The sequence below is a fragment of the Eucyclogobius newberryi genome, unplaced genomic scaffold, assembly GCF_026437365.1.
Source record: "Eucyclogobius newberryi isolate DKJ021-1_F unplaced genomic scaffold, fEucNew1.0.hap1 SCAF_6, whole genome shotgun sequence".
NCBI classification, from domain to species: domain Eukaryota; kingdom Metazoa; phylum Chordata; class Actinopteri; order Gobiiformes; family Gobiidae; genus Eucyclogobius; species Eucyclogobius newberryi.
In genome coordinates, this window is record NW_027316278.1 from 14,937,584 (window position 1) to 14,960,648 (window position 23,065).

At 42.1% G+C, this 23,065-nt stretch overlaps 1 protein-coding gene and 1 non-coding gene across 4 annotated transcripts; both read right to left on the reverse strand.

The window, feature by feature from the left end:
- Positions 1-290: 290 nt before the first annotated feature.
- Positions 291-23,058, reverse strand: ep400 (E1A binding protein p400). Of its 3 annotated transcripts, XM_072433493.1 has the most exons (53): positions 22,871-23,058; positions 20,789-22,127; positions 20,618-20,725; positions 20,459-20,534; positions 20,103-20,210; positions 18,205-18,587; positions 17,846-18,130; positions 17,588-17,773; positions 17,367-17,507; positions 17,206-17,284; positions 17,088-17,125; positions 16,955-17,012; positions 16,583-16,672; positions 15,295-15,405; positions 15,044-15,228; positions 14,795-14,972; positions 14,595-14,731; positions 14,343-14,512; positions 14,074-14,248; positions 13,859-13,995; positions 13,571-13,757; positions 13,320-13,489; positions 13,050-13,237; positions 12,191-12,490; positions 11,043-11,207; positions 10,733-10,882; positions 10,547-10,617; positions 10,190-10,479; positions 9,918-10,117; positions 9,657-9,826; positions 8,858-9,054; positions 8,671-8,782; positions 8,261-8,545; positions 8,113-8,187; positions 7,897-8,031; positions 7,780-7,824; positions 7,442-7,595; positions 7,133-7,368; positions 6,864-7,037; positions 6,738-6,785; positions 6,521-6,657; positions 5,978-6,034; positions 5,824-5,902; positions 5,550-5,699; positions 4,737-4,782; positions 4,553-4,659; positions 4,269-4,470; positions 4,078-4,202; positions 3,750-3,959; positions 3,524-3,668; positions 3,304-3,446; positions 2,885-3,046; positions 291-1,196 (listed from the first exon to the last, which is right to left on the reverse strand). In XM_072433493.1, exons 2-53 carry the CDS (start codon positions 22,097-22,099, stop codon positions 891-893), a joined length of 9,177 nt encoding a protein of 3,058 aa, XP_072289594.1. In that variant the 5' UTR covers positions 22,100-22,127; positions 22,871-23,058; the 3' UTR covers positions 291-890. The 3 variants fall into 3 exon arrangements, with proteins under 3 accessions (XP_072289594.1, XP_072289595.1, XP_072289596.1); XM_072433494.1 differs by lacking the exon at positions 20,103-20,210 and having other exon boundaries at positions 11,034-11,207; XM_072433495.1 differs by lacking the exon at positions 12,191-12,490.
- LOC140347645 (small nucleolar RNA SNORA49) lies at positions 9,134-9,259 on the reverse strand. Its single transcript, XR_011924393.1, has one exon. It is a non-coding gene; the product is annotated as a small nucleolar RNA SNORA49 (small nucleolar RNA).
- Positions 23,059-23,065: the final 7 nt, after the last annotated feature.

Below are 23,065 nucleotides of genomic sequence, written 5' to 3' on the forward strand. Positions count from 1 at the left end.
AATAATGGAAGCAATGTATATCCAGGTATTCACACAAATTTGCATAATTGCCATACAAAAAAAAAGGTTGAATCAAAGCATAAATTAGGACGAAATCTGAAGTATACACTATAGTGACTGTACTGTCAATATAAAGCACGTTCAGTGCATCAAAAGACAAAATGAAAGATTCTTGTTGAAACAAACACTGTACAAATTGTGTATGGATGTGCAATTAAAAATCAACAAGCCAAAAATACTTCAAGGGATTTAATGAGCAAGTTTAAAATAAATTAATGAAAAACGATGCATTCTGTGTATAAAAACAAAACACTTTATTACAATTAGGCTGAAAAACCCAATGAAAACACAACTACTTTACAAGTACAAATGTTTTTCATTGATATTTACAGTTATTTCCTTTGACATTAATAAAAAAGACATTAATGAGAAAACACAAAATACTAAAGTACATGTTTACAGTGTGTTTGCGGCAATAAAAAACAAAGGACTAAAGGAACGTGCATTATTCTGGTTTGGTATCTATAGACAACAAGGAAATTATACATAAAAGGGACTATGAATGGGTACACTTAATCTAACAGACAGCCTCAGTTGCCGTTATCATGCCTTTGAATGCATGAATGTATTTTCTTATGTTGACAGCTGTGGAAACAATATTTAGACAAGAATTTGTTAATCACACATTGATCAAAAGATTCAGATTGAAAAGTGATGATTCAGTACTCATCAGACCGCAGGATACGAGCAGGAATGCTGCGATTCCTCCGCCGACAAAGCGGCAATGTAGCGGGCTAAAAATTTATAATAGTAATTTTCTTTCTATTCTTTTTCTTTTTTTTCAAATGAAATGCCCTGCTGTCCGTGCAGCCCTTTAGCTTTCGTTTTTCCTATGCATTTCCGCCGCTGGGCTTCGCTGGCGTTTTGGCCCGGATGTTTCCCTGCCTAGTCTGGCCCTTGGTGGTTTGCTGAGGCTGCTGCACCGGGGACTCCGAGGTGGCGGAGGGTGTGGCCTGCTGCTGGGCGGGGCTGTGAGGAGGCGGTGTCTGGATCTGAGGGGATGGCGCCGTGACGACCTGCTGCTGGATGATCTTCTGCTGCACGACCTGCGCCGCCGCCGAGCCAGAGGGGATCATCTGCACCTGAGCCTGAGCCGAGGAGGGCACCTGCGTCAGAGCCACGGTCTGCGGCTGGATCTGCCCACCACATTCAAGACAACAGGACTTTCTTTTAATAAGTGACAAATATTAGTACAATATATATAAGTACAATGTTACAAGTGTTGCCACTGTAATCAAACTATTCCTCACTAGCGTTTTGGCATCAAACTTTTTGATTTGTAGTTTCCCTTTTTTTAAATGATCATCAATCAAATCATCTTGACATCTCTAATGTTCATCCCACTCATTGCGTTTTGTACTCGCACTTCTGAAAACAAACTTAAAGCTGGGGTACATGACTGTTGCTGTAAATGAGTACATTTTGTGTTTTCCACCCAAGAGCATCTTGTAAAAGCAGCACTTTATGACAAAATGGGACCACAGTGCGATTTCTGTGGCTGTTAATAAAACAAATGTTTTGCCAACTCGGATGTAAGGGCTAAAAGCAGTACTCTGATTGGCTGTGCTTCGGCTGACCCGTTTTACCGTTTGAATTACGCTGCCGTTAAGCCATGTATACGTCCTTAAAATGAATGCATTGTGAGCGCTAGGACCTAGTTTAAGAATAACTTAAAATATACATTCTACTTTAGTTAGTACGGTATACAAATCGGTGTAATCCCTCCTTTGTCAAGGAGTGTTCCATTGTAGATTGAGAATGAATTTGAAATGTCTAAAAAAAGTGTCCAGATGACTACTATTGAATCTTTTTCTACAATTCGTGTACAGATATTATTGCAGAAGAGGCCAAAACTGAAGCAAGAACAGCAAGAAATTCAATACATATGCAGAAAGGTTCTTCTGAGATTTATTATTACAAAAACTGATAATTTAATTATCTTAAGCAACACAACAATATCAATTAAAAAAAAGAATACCGGTACGAATTTTAAAGTAATTAATAACTCTACAAGAAACTCATAATTTCTTAATTGAGGACGAGAAATAATTTCCACAAGATGGAGATTATTATTATTTTTTAAACAAAAAATACATTCAATTAACAAATGTGTTTTTTGGGAATAGACATTACTTTAAAAAAAAATAAAAATAATAGTCTAAATGCACACCTGACTATAGGCAATACAGACAATTCTGCAGTGTAAATCTGCACAGGCATCACTCCTAATTATTACAATAAACTCAATATGTCTATTACATTTCAGTTTTATTATGTAAATGATTGGACTAAAACTAGAGCTGCTGCTCTGTTCTGTGTCTCACACTCTCCTGTCGCGCTGCTACTTATTTCTTTTTCATGTCTGTGCCAAATGCAAAGACTGGGAAATAACTCTCGAGAGATTGTTTTACACAAGTGAGCACAGTCTTTGATCCGCACCAGAACGACGAGCAGTCCATCTTTGAGCTCTTGCAAATCACTTCTTTTCCATATCTTAAGGCCCCAATTTACAATTTAAACACAGACACTTCGGTTATTTATATTCATAGTGTGTAGGGTTAGGGTAGAGTTACAAACTTCCTTCTTCTTTAACATCCTACTATTGGTTGAAAATTGTGATGTTAGATTTGTAATAATCTAAAGTAAAATTGCTGCTATCGACATAAGACTTGCCTTCAATTGAAATAAACAAATCCAATGATAAATTCCTTTTATCTGTTGAGAAGACACTATTTGTTGAATATTGGGCAGAGTCGGCTGCTGCTGACCTATTTGTGGGACAAATGCCACCAGTACAGCTGATGTGGGTGTAGAGTACACGCACCTGGATCTGCTGAGCTCCGGCAGGTTTCTGGGGCTGAGCGATCGAGGTGAAGAACTGAGTCTTTATCCCAGTCTGGAGCTGTCCTGTGGGGGGGTAGGCCACTTTCTGCTGTGGCTGCTGGCCTGCCGGAGCAGCCTGCACAGTCACCTGCTGCGTGGCAATCTGGAGGAGAGAACAACATGACTACAACAGCAATAACATTATGAAAACTAAGAGCAAACCCATCAAATTCATGAATGATGAATGAATGCAAGACACAAGTTCCTAATGAAAGATTTGGAAATGAATAGGTCTTCAAATCAGAGACCAATTGCATAAAGAAGTCAAAAGAAGATGTATTAGGTCCATGAAGCAGTGTAATATACAGTTTATTGTATACTGGAATAAAAAATGCGACATGAAAATTAGCAGTGACAGACCTTCTGCTGGACCGTGGCTTGTGTTTGCTGAGGCTGTTTCTGCTGCGCTGCAGCCTGAACCGCAGCCTGTTGCTTCTTCATCTGCAGAAGCTGTTGCACCTGCATCTGCATCTGTGGGAAGGACTGGCCCAGCACAGGGCCACCTGAGACACAAAACAAAGCCACACATTAAGTCACAGAACAAAGAAAACCCAACAGTGTTAAAGTGTTGGTAACATACCGGTCTTCTGTGCCTGCCCAATAGAGACACTGATGCCCGCGACTGAGACGGGGATAGTAGTGACTCCAGCAGAGGACACCACAGCTGGGACAGACACCACGGGGGGCTTAGTGAGGGTCGCTTGGGCTTGTGTTGGAACTCGAGTCTAAAGAAAACATACAACACACTTCAGTACAGTTCCCTACAGCAGTGCAACCTGTTCTTTGATTGGTCAGATGGACCTTACCAGCCGGGCCACCTGCAGGTTGGTCACAGCCCCGGTGAGCACAGCTCCTGGTCTGGGTGCGGCCACAGGGGTCAGTTGAGGACTGGCCTGAGCAGTTTGAGCCGTCTGGATCTGTTGGGTCCCTGCGGCCTGCTGGCCCTGAGCCGCTGCCACAGCCGCTGCCACCTGCTGCTGCTGCTGCAGCTTGTGTTTGTGCAACTTCATCAGCTCCTAATGAGGACACATGCACAATATTAGCATTATACCAGAGAGGAGTTTAGTGTCCAGAGCCCTATCCTTAGCCCTAACCACTGCAGTATATTATTGTGACCCTGGTGATGCGCTGTACCTGTGATTTCCCCACCGTTTTGATCTGAGGAGAAGCAGCCTGCTGCTGCTGGAGCTGCTGTTGCCTGAGCATCTGGAGATGGGCCTGAGTCAGAGGTTTGCCCTGTGGCAATGTCATCCCTGTAGCTGAACACAACACACATTGGTCAGAACTGAATCAGTCAAAAACAAAAATGCTCTTCCTGTTCGTACTTGGAGTAACTTGGGGGACAAGTGGGCGGGGCTGGGCTTGCACTGGGCTCAACGTTGTAGACACAACAGCAGACGCTGTCATCGGTGTAACGGCTCGAACACCCTGCTGCCCTGTCGCAATGGCAACCACCTCGGCAGGAGCAGCTGCAGTGGTAGCTCTTTGCTGAGCATGTACTACCTGGGCTCCGGCGGCTCCAGCAGGCTGCAACAACAGTAAAGCAATCAGCTAATAATAAAAGTCTGAGAATGACCAAGAAAGAAGCTGATTGAGAGCCAGGACTCACAGACAGGGTGCCGGGGATGACTGGAGATGCCAGGCGCTTGTTGGCCTGGAAGGGACTTGGAGGGACTCCAGCTACTGTGTTGACAATCACATTACCCGCTACAGTAGCTGAATGCAACAGGGATAAATAAATTATACACAGCACCACGGCGGCTCAGTAATGAGAACCATGAGTTACAACGTACCAGCCTGAATTGTTGTGCCCACAGTGGCATTTTTTATGGCTCCAGCCTGTAAACATTTTTTTGCATCAGTCACGTTGGATGAGAATTGATAAGATCGTATAAATTCTTGATCTTAAGATCAATGTAATTTTTGATTCATTGATTCTTTTCCTTGGTATGCAACTTTGTGTCTCCTGTTTTGTAAGCCTATATAATATTTAAAGGCGCAATGGACGATTTTTCGGCGATTTGAGAACGCAGGCGGAAGTGCGCATGCGCACTCCCCCGTGCGGACTGATACAACACACATGTGCGTTTGTTTATTAGTGCAACGGAGCGCATCGCATCTCTCCTCTCCCGTAGATTTCTGTCCACTTCTGCGTCAGGTCGAACGATCTTTCTCCGTCTTCATTTTGCCCCGTACACTGAGGGAACTATATTATAATAAATCCATGCGCTTAGGCACGCGGAAACGTGGGGACGAACCGCACGTGGCTGCAGGTGAGCGATAGGTGCGTTTTATGATTGATATGTGGCAGGACAAATGATTTATCCACGCCACGAGGAAATATGATAAAAAATTTGCTGAAAAAAATCGTCCATACCACCTTTAAACAAATGTAAGTGTGAACAACAAAACAATCAAAACTACAGTGTAAAGCATTTTAAATAGTGTAAAACCGAGACTCTTCCCGTCTACATGGCTCAAGACAAATAGATATTTGACAATAATCTGCCTCATATTCACAGAGATGTTTATGATAGAACCAGTTCTCAATTCCCATCCCTAGGTTTGAAAAGGTTTAAATCATGATTTAAAAAAACATTCTGTACCAGAACCGCAGCATTGGGCACTGCAGTGGCTCCTGGTACAGCCTGAGGGACCTGGGCTGCCACCGGGGCCTGGCCTGGGGCTGCCACTACGGCCTGAGGACCTCCAGCCTGTTGTGCCACCTGCTGGGCCTTCTGCTGCTCTGCAAGGGCCTGCACATACAAAACACAAGAGCCTTATTGAAGGCCCGATGCTGCATGGTCTTCAACGTTAAACACGAAACTATTTCATAATTTATTTTCAATTTTAAAGTTTATTATGACCGTGTTAGGTCACCTTTTTCTCCTTCGCAATCCTTTCTGCGCGTTGTGATGCGACTTGAATAGGAGGCAAGGGCTTGTCGTAGCCGATCCCACTGGAACAACAGCATAGAACACATGAGGGAATGTTGAGGATATAAATAAAAGTCATAACATTAATGTGAACAGACCTTTCAGCCAGAACGGAGGCGTGTTTAGGATTTTTCTGAAAGGGGTTCATTCCCAGGCTGTAAAATAAAAACAACATAAAAAACATTAACTACTGAATTTAAGAAGAACATATTCTTACATATAACCCGTGGATCCTTACTTTATATTTTGGACATTTTAAATAACAATACTGATCTGTTGGACCATGCTGACGGCCCAGCCTATGGAGAGCTGCAGATCATAGAAGCAGCTGACCCCCCCCCATTTGTGCAAAAAGAGCTACACAATGCTGCCACGTGTACCACCATTAAAAGAAAAAAACGGAGCACAGAGGAGATTAGAGCCTTGGGATCAGAGGTTAGTGAAGATGAATTTTTGGAGTACCTTGAATGCAGGAGATTAACAATAACACAAACATCACGAATAATCACTGAAAAAACAACTTCCGAGTGAGTAGATGTGAAAGGAAAACAACAACATGATGGCTAAAAGCTGTTAAAAGTGAATATTGCATAATATGTCCCCTTTAAGATAACAGTAATTTGGTCCAAGTAGATACTCACAGTGGTTTGATTGGTGGGCTTCTCTTGCTGGCAATGATCTTCATGAGCTCAAATCGACTGTTATAGAGCTGAATTTGTGTTGAATTGTCATCTTGTGTGTAAATCTGACAGGTTCTCAGTGGACGACTGTTCTTAGACTAAGACGAGAGCAATATCACATAAGTACATGTAGTTATTTTAAGTGCAAAAAAGGTCAAGAGCTATGAATAAATGTCACCTTGTATATGCTTTTTGTTTTTTTCTTGGGATTTGCTTCATACATCAACTGAAATTTGAGAAATGAGGATTTAGACCAAATGTACATGAGGCTACTTCTGACTGGAAACAACCTCAGAGTGCCCACCTTGCCCTCTTCTCTGGGGATGATGACATTCTCGTAGCGGTTGCGACACTGTTTGGGAGAGCGGTAGATGCGGCTGCACGAGTTCACCACATCACTGACCAGGTCCCAGTTGGGTGTGTGGGCGGGGGACACCATCGTCAGGTTCAGAGGTAGCTCCAACAGCTGCTTCACCGCCTAGAGTACATGTACAATAAACAGTACATTAGTAATTTACACAGTGGCACCTTTTCATGTTGCTCAAAAGGCCTTGTGTGGATACTGTCTTGTACCTGCAGCAGTGCCCAGTCTTCACTGATTAGCCACTCTGGGTTGTCCTGGCTGCTCTCCATGGCAGGTTTTACTAGGGACGGCAATGGTTTGGCAAAAGGAGCCTGCTGCTTCAGAGAGAAGTTCTTCTTCTGGTCTTTGCCTTCACGTCGTACTTTTAGCATGCTGGCCTTTTCGAACAGAGACCGCGGGGGAATGACAGTCTCTCCATGGCCCTTTTTCTTTTTCCTAGCAGCTGCTAACAAAATAAGTGACATGACATTAATACATTTTAACGCACATAAGTATACAAAGAGAAAAAAACAACATACCAGATGGGTCCATTTTGAGACGCTTGTGCTCTTTGCGGATGTAGACTGGAGGCAGTTTGGACTCTGGCATAGGTGTTGTGTCATACATCAGACACATGACAGAGTCTATGTAAATGTCATTATCGTCCTGTGGTGGTGTGGGAGGTGTCCAAATCTGAGCAAAAAAAAGTAATTCCATGACATATTACAATAGATCTACTTCACCAAAGCAACAAAACTAAAGTTACAAATGTAACTCTGGATCTATTCTTAATCATTTGGGATTGCCGCTTGGGATGAATAATCTCATTTTCGATTTTATGTTTAGAACTGAAGGATCCCCCTGGCTGTGTATTTACCGGCATGATCTCTGTATGGCCATCTTCTGCATTAAATACATACTCCTGTTGAGAGCAGAAAGAAAATGTTAGATGCATGCATCTTCTTATGGCCAGTAAAATATGGCAGATCCTGACCATGTTGTATGCGTCCTCTCTGGTGTAAGTGAAGAGATCCTCATCATCTTCTCTCATCTGCTTCTCCTCCAAATCCTCTTTGAGTTTTTGGATCTGATGCCGTTCCCAACTTCTTTTAGATGACGCCAAACGCTCCTGGGGCAAAGACAGAAGGTTGAGCCAAATTAACCAACAACTATGTAGATATATAGATGCCTACATCTCCACCTCTATTACCTTAACAATTGTCTCATCGTCACTGATGTGAATGTATTCCAGGTAATGCAGGGCATACATTTCAATTGGTGTGAGCTGAGAGAAAAGGAGCAAATATAGACTTCGATTCATCATTACCATTTTCATATTTTGTTCTATTGCGACTGACCTGCTCCATGACGGCATTCAACTCCTCTATCTGGGCAGGCTCCACTTGATCCTCTGGACATTGGTCTTCTTCTGATGACACTTTGTCAGTCATTTCCTCCTCCATCCTTTGTTTGTTTTCCTCCTGTAGATTGTCCAGGTTTATGCTGTGGAGTGCCTGGATGTACGGTCGAGCCACTTTGGGAGAAATGGCCTCAGAGGCAGATGGCTCTTGATGAAGAACGACAAACTCCTCAACTTTCTCTCCTGACCCGGCCTCCACCTCAAATAGATCCTGGATAGTTCGCTATCACATAACAGTGCCAGAGAAAATAGTATGCAATACAATTAGTAAATTGCCAAACAAGTTCATGAGGATCTCTACCAACCAACTGACACATACATTTTAGGTAAACTTGAAGAGGCTCTTACCTGTGTGAGAAAAGCCAGAGTGTAGTCTGTGCCCTGTGCAGCCACTTCTCTGATCAGGTCTTTGGTGCCATTCTTTAGTAGCTTCTCTTCGATTGAGTTTCCACTCTCCAACCTGAGCAGGTTCAGAGGGATTTGGACATACAGTGGATATAAATGTCCTATCCAATTAACAATAAGTTAGACAGACCTGTAAATGTGCACATCCTTTGAGCGGCCAATCTTATCACACCACTCCTGAGTGCGGGAGTCTATGCTTGGATTTAGGTCTGTGTCATAGAAAATGATGGTGTCTGCATCAAACACAGTTCCAACTGCGGAGCAGCAGCGGTTGGTCAAGATACTGCAGAACAGCTGTCTATTCCTGTTAAATCTCTTCATATTCTCCTGCAGAGAGAACCAGAGGGCACACGTTTGGGAAAAAAAAGCAACTAGGGGGGGAAAGCAGAATAAAAATGAAATGGCAAATGTGCACTCGTTTGTAGACCCTGAAAGGAACAGTATCCAGCAGGGAGGGAAGAAAGCAATTTATTTTACCCCATTTAAAACCAGACCTCTCCACTGACAGGAGGCCCTGGTGTAAGATGGGGACCAACATTTGTTGATTATGCACCTTATTCCGGAAGGTGCCCTGAGCACCTCTTTCTGCTTGTATTAGTTAACATCCCTTCAAAGCCAATCTTAATCGGAAATACGTTCGACAGACTAAAAACTAATTTTCAGGCCACCCAGGGATTCGGTGCCTTGTTGACATTAACATTTTACACAAATCAGTCTACTTTATAGCTAATTTTAGCAGCAAGACTTTTCCCTGATGCACCACCAAGTGAACTGAGTGGAGTTGAAATGGAAGTGCCATTACAACAGAAGTTCTGATCCGTGGCAAAAAGAGGAAAAAACGGGCAGTGTGGAAAAAGGTAAAAGGCAGTTATTCTCTATTGAAATATTTAAACTAGTTTCTTAAATAAATCACAAGCAGCATATTTTACCTGTCTTTCATCAGGAGTAAAGCTTTCATCCACCCGTACATAAGACAACTGTCTATGATCTAGAAATGCTTCCAGGATGTCCAGCATTTTCACCATCTGTGTAAAGATGAGGACGCGCCGATTCTCTGACCTCAGCTTCTGCAGCAAAATAGCCAATGCTTCCAATTTACCTACAGAAAAGCAAAGTTATATTCTTTAAAATATGTTTTAATGGTCAACTACAATATTAGAAACTACATATTTGCCTCAATGTTGTCTCACCTGAGTCCATCTGCATCAACTGTAGGTCAGGAAATTGCAGTTGTGTTGGAGCAAAACTGTGGATATCAGCTCTGTGGGAGGAGGTGGCCTCACGCAGGTGACGCTGAAAGGACTTATGTTCCAGTCGGTATGGCACTGTTGGGTTGACTGCATATATTTGAGGAGGCGGCGCTACAGCTGGGGGCACAAAACATGCCACCCTGAAAAGATAAAGATGTATTTAGTAATTTTCGGGGATAAACTGTTTTAGTCATATGTATGCGAAATTTTACCTGGTGGCAGAACTTTTAATCACATCTAAGCGGTCCTCAACTGACAACAAACATGACTTCAGAGCAGACGTCGCTCCCTTTGAAGAGGTCTTTGCTCGGAGGCAGCTCTCAAGCCCCACCCAGCGCCAGCCTCCAGCAGTAAGCGCAGAGTGACCTGGATCAGGACCAATTGTACAGGCCTGTAGCAGGTCTGCACCGTACAGCACACTGCGGCTACAGCGGCGCTCATTGGCTTCAAACAAGCGGCTCAAACGCTCCTTCATCTGTTGGCTTTTCTCTTCTGAAGACTCCTGCACATGGGAACAAAATTGTACATTTATAAATTTTTAGCATGATGAACATAGCACAACTACTAACCTGTGGAGTTGAATTGACTGGTGTGTTGACTTTGGTGGGAACTGCATTTGAATTAGTAGTAACACCCATAGCTGGAAACGGAAACATGTTAGAGAAAACAATTATTGAAAAGTACAAATTGACAAAGTACAGCTTCGATAAAATAGGGTACATGCAATGTATAATTTGGTTTATTTAAAGGATCACCTTGCTGTGCAGAAGTGGGGGGCTGAGTGGTGCCAGCTGTGGACGTAGCGTTAGAGGCAGCTACAGTTTGTGGCACAGGTTGCATTACCATAGAGCCTGGGGGCCTGATGATCTGTTGTCCTGGGGCAGACACTATTTGCAGGATATTGCCTGGGGAAAAATATAAATTACTCAAAATAAAATCCACACAATGGTATGGGTGGTGTTTTGAGTATTTGATGTAAAAGGTGACGGGTGAAAGACAAAAAGTACAAAATGCAATAAAAGAAAATAGAAGTGACCATGATTGGAAGTACATTACCAAGTGTACCTTGAAGCTGCAAAGGCTGTCCAGTGGTAAGCTGGCGGAGTTGGCTTGGAGACAATGTAAATTTGGTACCCTGAAACTGGAGGGTCACTGGGGTCTCAGGCTGAGAAATCCGAGTCTGACTGCCAGCTATGTTTGCCAACTGGGCAATCTTCACCACATCACCACCTTCAAAACAAAACATTAAACTTTACCCACAACAAAAGCAATGATACAGCAGCTCTGGAAAAAAAGTACATGTGTAAGATAAACAAACGTTAGTTTAAGGGTGAAAAGGGTATCATGCAGAACCAAGGTGTATTAATAAGGGAAACAGGCAAACTTTCTCCATAAGATCAGCAGCTTAACAGTATGAACCTTCAGGGATAAAGAAACAGCTTCATATGTACTCAGGTAAAACGAAAAAGGATGAATACACATATGAATAAAAGCATTAAGTCATGTGAAAAGCTAGTTAAAAAAAAGGAACAGGATGTAAAACCTTATATAGTACGTGAACTGATCAGAATAGTTTAATAGATGTTTAGGTCAAACCTCACACATAAGGCAGTGTAGAAAATAAACAAGTCAATGCATAACACACGGCTCTTTTTTAGGGTTTCCTAATTATGTAAAGGCTTTTAGATTCACATTGGAGGAGGAAAGGGCTCGCAAATTGTGGGGCAATTTTCCCATGGTTTAAACTAATTATTAGCCAAGAAAAACTTCAGGTAACTCTCTTCCTGCAGATTGGTCTAAAGCAAGAAAAAGGATTAGTAATAATTTGGGGAGAGGCTTTATAAAGAAGGATAAAACCCATTAAGGTTAAAAACTGTGGTGAGTGCAGTAAAATAATAGTAGTAGTAATAATAATAATAATAATAATAATAGTTTATAGTGAACATGCAGGTCTTGAGAAAGAAACAGGGAACTCCTGAGGCTGTGGAGATGCTGCTGATATGACTGTATTTTTAGGAGTTCCATTAAATTCTACTTTCAGCAGTTTTTGCTGTAATATAAGTACAATGTTTGTTTGTGCCATTACTATAACCACAAAGGCACCCAACAACATATCAGCAGTCCCCCGAGTAAAACCTCAGATCAGAGCAGCCCATACTGCTGTGCAGAGGTAGAGGGGAGATGCTGAAAGGGATGAAGGGGAGGCCACTTACTAGGCAACCGTGCCTGGGCCTGAGATGTAAGAACCAGCCTCTGAGACAGTAAGTTGGGCTGGAGAGCATGGCTGGGGGATAGTGTGGGTCTGGCAACCTGTGAAACCCCGGGCAGGCTCGGTGAAGCCATAGATCCCACAACTGTATTTGCCAACATCTGGCCCAAAGGCAAAGGGGCAGCCCCCAGCACATGCTGCCCATGTCCACTGGTCCCAGAGGCGGACACAGTGGAGGCGGCAATGTTGTTGCTGTTGCAGACAGAAGAGGTAGTCTGGGCTCTCTGAGTAGCTGTTCCAAACACTGTGAAGTACAAGGCAATTGGGCACGCCACTACATGTTAGGGGTAAGGGCAATTAAATCATCAAGCTTCCATAATAATCCACTTCAATGCTGGTCAAATGCAGGATCAAAATAAGCAAGCAGGATGTCAGTATAAAGCAAACACTAAAAAAGACTGACTTCACAAAAAAATATGACAGAAGAGTCTCTTCCTGTGCATTGAAATGTTGTCAATTGGCGACTGCTAAAAGGTCTCGAATTGTGTAAATGTAAAATACCGGCAGTGTCAAAAGGAAAGTCTTACAAAAAACTAGAATATTGTACATCTGACATTAACACATTTTTAAATGTTCAGAAGAACCACTTCAAAAGAGAAAAGGGACCCAAAAACAGCAGCATTGGATATTAATTTGTTATCATCTCTGGAGTTATCCAATTAAAAGTCTTAAAAATCCTGGTCTATAGTGAGGTTGTTACAATGAAAATACCATGAGAGAAACCCAGAGAATCCTGAAAGAATCTATGAATGATTCAAGCAAATTTTGTTTGGATTGAGTCTGATGGAACGTGTCAACCTTACCATGTGAGGTAGGGGCAGTTGCTCCAGTGGTGATAGTGGATTTTCCCCTGGGTTGTGCTGCTGGGTTTGCCATGGAGGGGGATATAGAATTGACCGAAGAGTTCAAGGCGGGACGTTGGCTGGCTGTACTTGTAAATGAGGCGAGACGCCCCTCTGGCTTTGTCCCATATGGGACTGGCTGGAACAATCTACGGACCATAGTATTTAAATTGAATTTGAAATTTTAAATAAGTTAAAGAGTACTTTGCCATGAGATATGCTATAACAGACCTCATTGGTTTAATGGGACATGGTTTGGGTCGAAGAGGTTGTTCAGGGCCAGAGTAGAGCTCCTCTATAAGTGGCTGAGAGAGCTTTAGCTTAGGCACTGCCTCAGCAGTCTGATAACGGGTCAGTTTGCTCTCATTGTTGATTAAATTAAAGATGGATGTGTCTGCAGTCTAAAAAAAAAAAAGAAACACAGGGAGGTCTGAAAACATAATTTTTTACATGCTAAAATCAGTGAGCTAAAAAGTGTTTACCATATCTGGATCTTTCTGTATTGCTCCCAGAACTAAAGAGGGGATATTGAATTGCAGATTTGAGAAAAAAAAGGAACTTTTGGCGTCTCTGGGAGACACCAACTCAGGGTGGTTGCAGACTCGCTGTAGCTGCATCAGGACTTGAAGCACACTAACAAAGTGGCCCGTCTTGAGAGCTTCTTGGGTTCTAGTAAAGAAAATCAATAATAAAAAAAGTATGCATAACGATCAATAAACAGCAAAATTATCATTTTAGAATGCCAGTTGGAAAATTGAGATGGACGTTACCCTGACTGAGTGAGGATATCTTCATAAAGGCTCTTCTGTCGCCTGGAGAGACGGCACTTCAGGATATGTTCATATTTCTTGGGAAGCTGTTTCTCTACCTCCCTTTTAGAGCGCCTCAGTATAAACGGTTGGATCATCTAGATATGAAAGCAATGCATGCCTGTTACTATAAAGTGGCAACAAATGAAAAAAAAAATGCTGATGAATAAACCCACCCTGTGTAAACGAATAACCAGTTTATGGCAGTAGTCTTGGTTTTGGTCTGTGCCTGCCTTTACTGGGAAGTCTGAGTACGGCCGTGTGATTCCTGGCAAAAGAAAATGGATCATGGTCCAAAGCTCCTTCAAGGTATTTTGTAGAGGAGTGTTGATGAGGAGAATTCTTTGATCGCTGTTGAAAATAAAATCATTCATATAAAAACGAAATATTCCAAATATTTAAACCAAGACCGTATGTAATTCCTGTGATTAGCTTTTACAATCACCTTTTGATAGAGAATATGGTTTCCCATTGTTTCTGAGTCATATCTTTTATCAGTTGAACCTCATCCAAAACAACATGTCTCCATTTTCTTCTCAAAAAGTGGCTGTTGTCAGTCATGAGAAGCTTGTATGATGTCAGGCAAACGTGGAAACTGTTGGCCTCACCCCACCACTGTACACAAAAGACCAATATGAGAACACTTATGAATGATAAGTCTTCAGCTTGGTGTTTAAATAGAACTCGAATGAGATACCTTTCTTAAAGATCTACGTTCTCGTCTGTTACCAAGATACAGGAGGATCTTGAGCCCTGGACACCAGCGCTTGAACTCAACCTCCCAACTTAGTAACTTGCTTGTTCTCACCACAACAAGATGAGGACCCCATATGCCTATGCAAATAAAGAATGTTTAATGTCAAAATATTTTAGAAAATTAACAAAACTTCTTTATACCTTCTTGGCCGGCCAAGTGTGCCATGTAGGCAACAGTTTGTATTGTTTTGCCAAGGCCGGTCTCATCAGCCAGGATGCCGTTGAGGCGTTTTTTGAATAGACTAACCAGCCAATCAACACCTATTTGCTGATATTCTCGCAACAACCCATGTAATAGGACGGGAGCCGGGCTGCGGGTCTAAAGCAAAAGATAAATTCACTGATTGTATTATTATTTAAATTATTACATTTTACAGCCCAATGTCTTACAGAAGTAGTAGTTCTTAAACTGCCTTTGGGAAGGAGCAGTTCCGTGGCAGCGGCTACTTCAGCAATGTCTTTGGCAGACTTTCCATCAGAGCTCGAGGCTTTGTCACCGCCTTTATACTGCTCCACACTCAGCAAGGAGTCAATGACCACAGCCTCAGGTGGACTATCCTCTTCACATTCTGTTTCTGCAGAAAAACGTGAATACAATTGTAGAAAAAGATCAAAATTTACATAGGTAAAGATAAACACACCTTCGGGGTCTGTGTCTTCATCATATTTAAGAGGACTGGGCTTTGGCCACTCAAAGCCATCAGCGTATGCTCCAGCATACTGTTTCCTCAAAGCGTCTAAAGGCATCTCCGCTATAAAATTGTGACAGGAGAGGGGTTTTAAAAATGGGTCAGACACTATGTGGAGTGTGAATACAGATAACAAAAATAAATGTAAGGAGTTAAAACATGAAAACGAGTACTGTGAAAAATCAAAAATGTAAAAAAAACAAAAACAAGAACAACTATATATTAAGGCTGTTTTGGCCATTGTAACATTTAGACCCAAATATGTTGCAGAATCCCTCCAGTAGTTTCCCTTTTTTTTATGTATCTGGACCAAATGATAAAAAAAAAAGTAGTCCAAAGTACAAATAATTAACCTTTCCAGTAAGGTGATTTTTTTCTGAATTCACAAACTCTTGAGAATGCATCTTGTTAGGTGAACTGGAACCAATCACTGAGCATCATTGGAGTTTGGGCGGAAGTCAAATCAACCTGACCCAACCTGAGCCTATTTTAGGACAAATATGGACAACTTTGTTTTGTTTTTTTGTAAATGTGGGCACAATGTGGTGGATTTGATTTGACAATTTGGATTTGTCTGTTTCTTCTGCTGTTGTGATGCTCTGACCGATTAGTGTGAAGTATTTTTTATGTCCAAATGGCATTCGGCATCTCAAATAAAAAATCCTTTGGCTTTCCCATTTAGTCCTACTAGAAAACTGGCAGAGTCCTGGTTTAATCCTGACTTAGGCCTGGCAACAGTCCTTCTTTTGTAGTTCTTGTTACGTCCTAGTTCAGTTCTGGTGGAGTCCTTGGTTCAGACCAGGTTTAATTCAGACCAGGTTTAATTAAAAAGTTAGGCCGTGGTTGAAGAGCCGCGACGGGTCAAATGGCCGCGCAGTTTCAGGGACCACGGCATTTCCCTTATAGCCCGTTATAGCCTCATGGCTAACCCCTAACCTTAACCCTAACCTTAACCCTAACCTTAACCCTAACCTTAACCCTAACCTTAACCCTAACCTTAACCCGGCGCGGTCTAAAACGGTGCTAAAACGCGGTCAAATAGCAGCGCAGCTTCAGGAGCCGCGGCGCGCGGCCGGCACAAAAATAACATGGCAGTTTCAGCCGCGCGCCGCGGCACTGCAGACACTCCCAAAAAGTTAATATCTCTCTTTTGGTTGTAAACATTATTGAGACGAGCAAAATAATTCATTGTTATTGATAAATGTATGCGTTATTGTCACCAGACCTAATACAAACATACCTTCTTTGGCCAGGTCACCCAGCTCAGTTTTGTGATCGCCATGTCCCTCCATAGCCTCCTGTTCTTCTATGGTGCTCTCTTCATCAGCAACTAAAAAGCAAATATAAACATTTGATAAAAATGATATGCAGTGCATTCAGGAAAGCCTTAATTTTTTCAACATTTTGTTATGTTACAGCCTTATTCCAAAATAATTTTAATTCATTAACCAAAAATACCCAATGATGACAATGTGAAAGAAGGTTGAATTCTTTGTAACAACAGAATGTGAAGAAAGTGAATACTATCCAAATGTGGTGTATATCTCTATTCTATCCATACCTCATACACAAAAAACAGAAAATACAAGTCAGATGAATAAAAACACCTTACCGTCCTCATATGTCAAAGATAAACTTAATTTTCTTTTTTGGCGTGTAGAGACCATTTCCTTCAAGAAATAAGACTATGTTTAAGATCTTTTAGCAATAGGTTTTCTTTACATGATCAGAAATGCACTGCCAACCTCTTTATCAGCCTTTTCTCCAGCTGGAAGGCCAAACACTGTGAAACAAAAAGTATTCAGTTAGGTCCATTAGCGCATGTAAAAAAAAAAAAAAAAAGAAAAAATACTACCAGTATACCTTTTGCGGACATATTTTGTAACCTTAAGGCTTTAAGTCTTTTGTCATACATATGAAATTGAAGTTTAATTTCAACAACCTGCAGTCAAAGACACACACTCAATTATAATAATTTCAGCTATAATAATTTAATTCCAATAAACTTTTAATTTAAAACATACTTGTTCAATGTTAGACCAGAAAAATTCCACCTCTCTGGCAATTGTACTGGCAATATGACGAAGGTGAGTTTCTTGATTAGTCTTTGATCGTTCCTCGCTTTTCTTTCGCTCCTGATGGTACCTTGCACATGTGCGAACCAGCTGTTGTGGCAATACACAGAATTTGATTATCACGTTGGTGTCTCGTCTCATCTGTTATTGAACGTAAAATAATATCATACCTTCTTAGCTGCAGCTTCTTTCCATCTTCTTTCCTGTGCAAAATCTGCTGCCATCCACTGCATTTCCTCTAAAAGATAGTCCCAGTGGGACTTGGGTCGGGAGGCCTCCATAAGTTTTGGAAGCCTACTCGAGGACCACTGTCCTTCCTTTCTCAGTTCAGAGATGCGCTGATGCACTTGACTCTCCTGAGGGATGATAACAGATCATTAGCATACAGCTCTTTATGGTATGAAAAAATCTTCTGGTTTTGAACTTACCAGTTTGGCCTGCTCAATTTGCTTGTCTTGAGAACCATCTTGCGATGTCTGCATAGAACCACTTTGACAGAAACCTCCTATTTTTACTGAGGAAATGCCATTTGTACCAGTGAGTTTGGACTGGGAGCTCGAGTTTGTGCTTGAGCCGAGTGGTCGTGCAGTAACTGCATTATGAGGAGCAGAGACAGCGTTTGACAGAGAACCAGGAGACGCACTGGCCATTGAGTTGGTCATAATCCGCTGAACTTGATTGGGTTCTGTGGCAGGGCGGGCAAGAGTCACAGTCTAAAAGAAAGAATGTATTTAGTAGGAAAGGCAAACCTTAACATTGTCAGTTAAAACAGGGTTTCATTACTTACTGCCTGTCCCGTTTGCAGAATTGCCTGGGGCTGTTGTTGACTAGGCTGAAGCTGGAGATGCAGTTGCTGCTGGAGTTGGGCTTGGAGCTGAGCGTGTGGATTCATCTGTGCCATGACAGGTCCACTGGGCTGCACCTTCACCTGAGCCTGGAGCTGAGCCCCAGGCTGGCCTGTCCCATCTATCAACTGAGCCTGCTGGGGAAGTGCCAAAGGCAAGCTTGCCATGGGGAGGGTTCCCTGGGGTAACCTGCTGGGTAGCTGTGGTGGAGGGGTATGTAAACTTGCAGCATTTTGCACTGGAGGTCCTTTGGATGGGTCGTATTGTTGCTGATTCTGCTTCTGTCCTGCAATCTGTACTGCTTGAGGAATAGGAGGCATCCCTCCTATATATATGTAATAAAATTATAGGGCAGAATAGGGGTGGTAAAGAGAGTAACACAAAAAGAAATAATCAGTCATCAGTAATATTATACACTTCTGCTGTGTTTCTGATTAATATGTAATATGTTTACTAAAATGTAAGATTCAGACTAATCCCTTTTATCATTTTAAGCTTAAATAGCTGTAAATTGAATTAGTATATTGACTGTTTAGCTATCGGGCTCCTCAGGATGTTGCTTTAATGAAATAGATATGAATACTATATGAATAAACAGCAAAGTACTAGTTTCTGATGATCCGAGCAAAAATTAATGGAACTCATACAGCAATGATTACAGAAGAAATTAAATTAATATGATCTAAACAATTTCAAACAAAATACTACTTTAATGCAGAAAAGCAAAATATTCTATTTTAAATGTTGAGAAATGTAATTCAACATCAAAAACTATACATGCAATAAGAAAGGTATTTTAAGAGGAAGTAATAGTAATGAGTCATAGAAAAATGAAACAAGCAACAGACAGGGAGAAGAAAGGGGAAAATCAAAATACAAGGCAGACAGTAAAGACCATATGTTCAGCATGCATGAAAGAATGTAGCAATATCACGGCATGTAAATGCCTCACAGAGCCACAGAGGTGAGCAAAGACACACATGGGGTCTTGCAGACAGCAGGTCTGAGCGGAGCTGTGCACACTAAAGCAGCGCCTGCCTTACCTCCCTGAACGTCACTTCACCTGGCCTAGACGGCATCAACACAGCCCTGACTCACCCAACCACCACAATCCAAAAACCCTGAGCCGTGAACAACTCCTCCACATGATTCCCCGCCTACTTAGACTGAGGGAAAGAAGCCAAGTCAGAACAAAATGCCATGAACAACATGGGAGAAGAAATGTATGAATAATTCCACTGGACAAACGCATGACGACTTGGAATCCTTGATACTATTACAAAACATAAGTCTGATGATCAGTGAATGGATGACAATGTAAAACCAAAAACAAATATGAGAAGTATGATTCCATCAAATGGAAAAAGATTCAACCCATTCGAGTTAATTTTTTTCCACAAAGCTTTTGAATATTTCAATGATCCAGCTCCACAAAAAGATAAAACATCCAGTAGTATGGAAAGTCTGTCCAAAAAAGACGACTAAGAAAGCAGACATTAGAAAGAAGAAATGGATAACACTGATGATAAATAGAAAAAAGTATATATAACAAAAAGGTTAAAAAATTAAAATCACAAGACATGGCATCTTCCCATTGAGAGGCTACTCTTCTTCAGCCTTGAATTGTCTTCATCCCAATATACTCTGTTGGTGGAACTAAGCCTGAATTTGAACTGTAGAGGACTTCAAGCTGTTGTTGGGATCTGTCTGTTGATGCTGGGGAAAATTGTTTGTCGAAGAGGACATTATGATTCGGTTTGGTATCTTCTTGGATTGTAGGGGGCAAATGTCCTTGCAGCATCAGGCACAACAAAGAACGGCCTGGTTGTAGCACTCCTACCTTGCGCAGTTGGCATAAGCTGCTGGAGTGGAACGCCAGGTGATCCTAAAGGATGCTGGAAAATCAACCCATGGCGACCAACGTCAATCCGGGACCTCTTAGCCTGATCTGGGATTTAAAACACACAATACCCTCAAAACGGAAAAAAGCACTAGGCATAAGCCAATGACCGGCTTAAGACCACATAGGTCACCTCTCCTTCCTCCGGTTAAGACTTGAACATTGAACGCTAGTACATGATGCCAAAATTCTAAAAGCAGAAGCAATTAGGGGGAAGAAAATCAAAAACAAAAAAAGCAAACGGGGAGGAAACAGAGCAACAAAAGAGACACAGTAGTCAGCAGCCCTTGCCCTACCTGCTTGGACCATGGCCTGCTGCCTCTTAAAGGCTTCCATGTCTCCAGCACTGCAAATTCCCCCAGCAGTAACTCCCTGTACACAATCATTGTTTGGATGCATCAAATATAAAGTCATAAAAGATATAATTGACTTTGTATTCACAGCATCTGGATCACCTGGAACTGCTGCGGGGTTGAGAAAGCTGCAGAAACGTTGGCTGGAAGCTGCGTTGATATGGCAACTGGTGTCACAGCTTGGCCGTCTTTTCCAGTGACGACTTTTACCTGAAACAAAACACTCAGGTAGAACACTTACGCTTACAGGCTACAACAAAAATACTTTAATACCTCATCGTTTATGACTTCCGATTGCTCTTCATCTTCCTCTTCATCCTCAAGGTCCAAGTCATTCTGCCTCAGGTATGTATACAGGGGAACACAGGGTTTTTTCTTGAAGGCTAAGTAGTCCATCATATTTCCCTGCAGATGCTGGAGAAAGAATAACTCTATCAGATATTCTTTAAAAACGTCCTTCAGGTTCTCCATCTTCTTTGTATGATGCTCCAAGCACTGCTTCCTCAGCTGAGCAATCTCGGGAGTAGAGGGTGCAATCTCCTCCAACTTCTTATGAGCCTGCTTCTTTATTCCACAAACTGCCATGCTGCTGGATACCAGGGGATTGTTGGAGATACTTTGTGTTGAATTGGTGAGAGAAGAGCTTGATGGTGGTATAGAAGTAGGTATATTGAAAGATGGTGCGCCTGTAGAACCTACACCAGCAACCACGCCCTGTGGAGTCTTCTCAAATATCATGGGGCGAGCTAACTGCCCTTGTATGATATTGCTGATCTGTGGAGGTAGATTGGAAGTGGTAATGTGACCAGGGCTGCTCAGAGTGGGGAGAGCATTCCCTGTTGCCACAGGACTTTGAGGTCCGTGATGGTGGATGGTGCCTCCAGTCTGTGAATGTGGTTGAGAGAGGCGGCGTTCCCTCACTGAGCCGGGCGTAGCTGCTGTGGCCAGCTGCACTTGAGCCGCTGGTGCGATCTGAGCCAGCCCAGTCCCATCCTGATAAACAAAGTGACTACCTCCAGAAGGACTGCCTAAACTGATCTGTCGCACTAGCATACCAGCGTCAACAAAGCGAGTGGGGCTTTGCGCACACACATGTAATGCTGCAGGAGCTCCGGGGCGTGTCACTGTGGTTACTGGGCTGTGTTGTGTAGGACTTTGTGGAGGAATGGGTTGAGGCACAGGTGAAGTGACCTGGATGTAGGAGGATGGAGCAGGTTCAAACCTCCACTGGGGAGTTGTGTGCTGAAAACCAGGGGATCCAGGATTTTGAAGAGGAACTGGGGTTAGGGTAATTTGTTGATTTCCAGTGACTATCTGTCCCACATTTTGTAAAATGTTCATGTTCTGGCCCGTAACAGGGCTTCGGCTCATGATTATCGGATAATTGGGTGATTGGGGTGCTGAAGGGCTGGCAGCTGAGGTAAAAGTGGTCACAGGGGACTGAGGGTGGTTAGCTGTAGCCTGCTGTTGTGTAACTGCTATGGTCGATTGCTGCAGCGGCCCTTCCTCAGCCTCAGTTCCACTGGCTGACTTAGCTCTCTGAAGTTGTCGTTGAATATTCTGTGATCCACTTCCATGGTGCATTGCTTGATGCTGTAATGTTTATTCACAACTGTGAAATAAAAGTGACATTTGCATTAGGTTCCAACATGTAATAGAGCACACAATGACGGCATGCAATGGAAACATTTTCTCCCACTATAAAAACAACACGTTTAACTATTAATTGAATATTGTCTCCAGAGAAGCATAATTATGCAACATTTGATCAACGAAGAGTCCCAGCTGTAACAACAATAACGTATACGTAAAAACGTAATCATTCAGATGAATAAATGAATCACATATCAAATATTAACGTTGTTATTCTAAGCTATATAATAAAGCAACAACGTAATAAACCAATAAAAAAACGCTCATGTTTTACGAGCCTTGGGAGACAAAGGCAATTTACGGAATACTAATTAATGATAACTTCCAAAAATGTGTCTGCGCAAATGATTTGAGTTTATTATTCAGAGTATGACCAGCCTGAATTTTGAGCATAAGAGCATTCAGCGCCAGATTAATCATTACATACGGTGTGGTTCAGGGTGTAACATCTGCTAGCGCCGCTACAGAAACGATTCATACACATTTCAAACAAGTTGTGATCTGTATGCAAGCACAGACCCAAGATTCATATAAAAAAAGCTGTCAATATTAACGAAATGGCATCACAAATACCTATTTTCTATTATTTTGGGCAAACAATAACCCTAATCCAGGCGCGTGCTAACTACAGCCCTGGATGCTAGCTTGTTTTTGCTAACGGGTAATAAAGACAATATGAAAATAGGAAAGGAAGGTACTTACAGAGTAAGGAGTTTTCTAGTCTTTCTTTATGTCCCCAGTCATATTTACACTCGAGTATTTGATGCAACAAGCGTCATAATGTAACTGAATAAAATAAAGATATTGCTATCGGCTACCTAATGTTTTGGAGCTAATTTCATTCAGCAACATGGCGACCGAAACAACCTTTAGTGTAACCCGGAAGTAGTTCTGCGT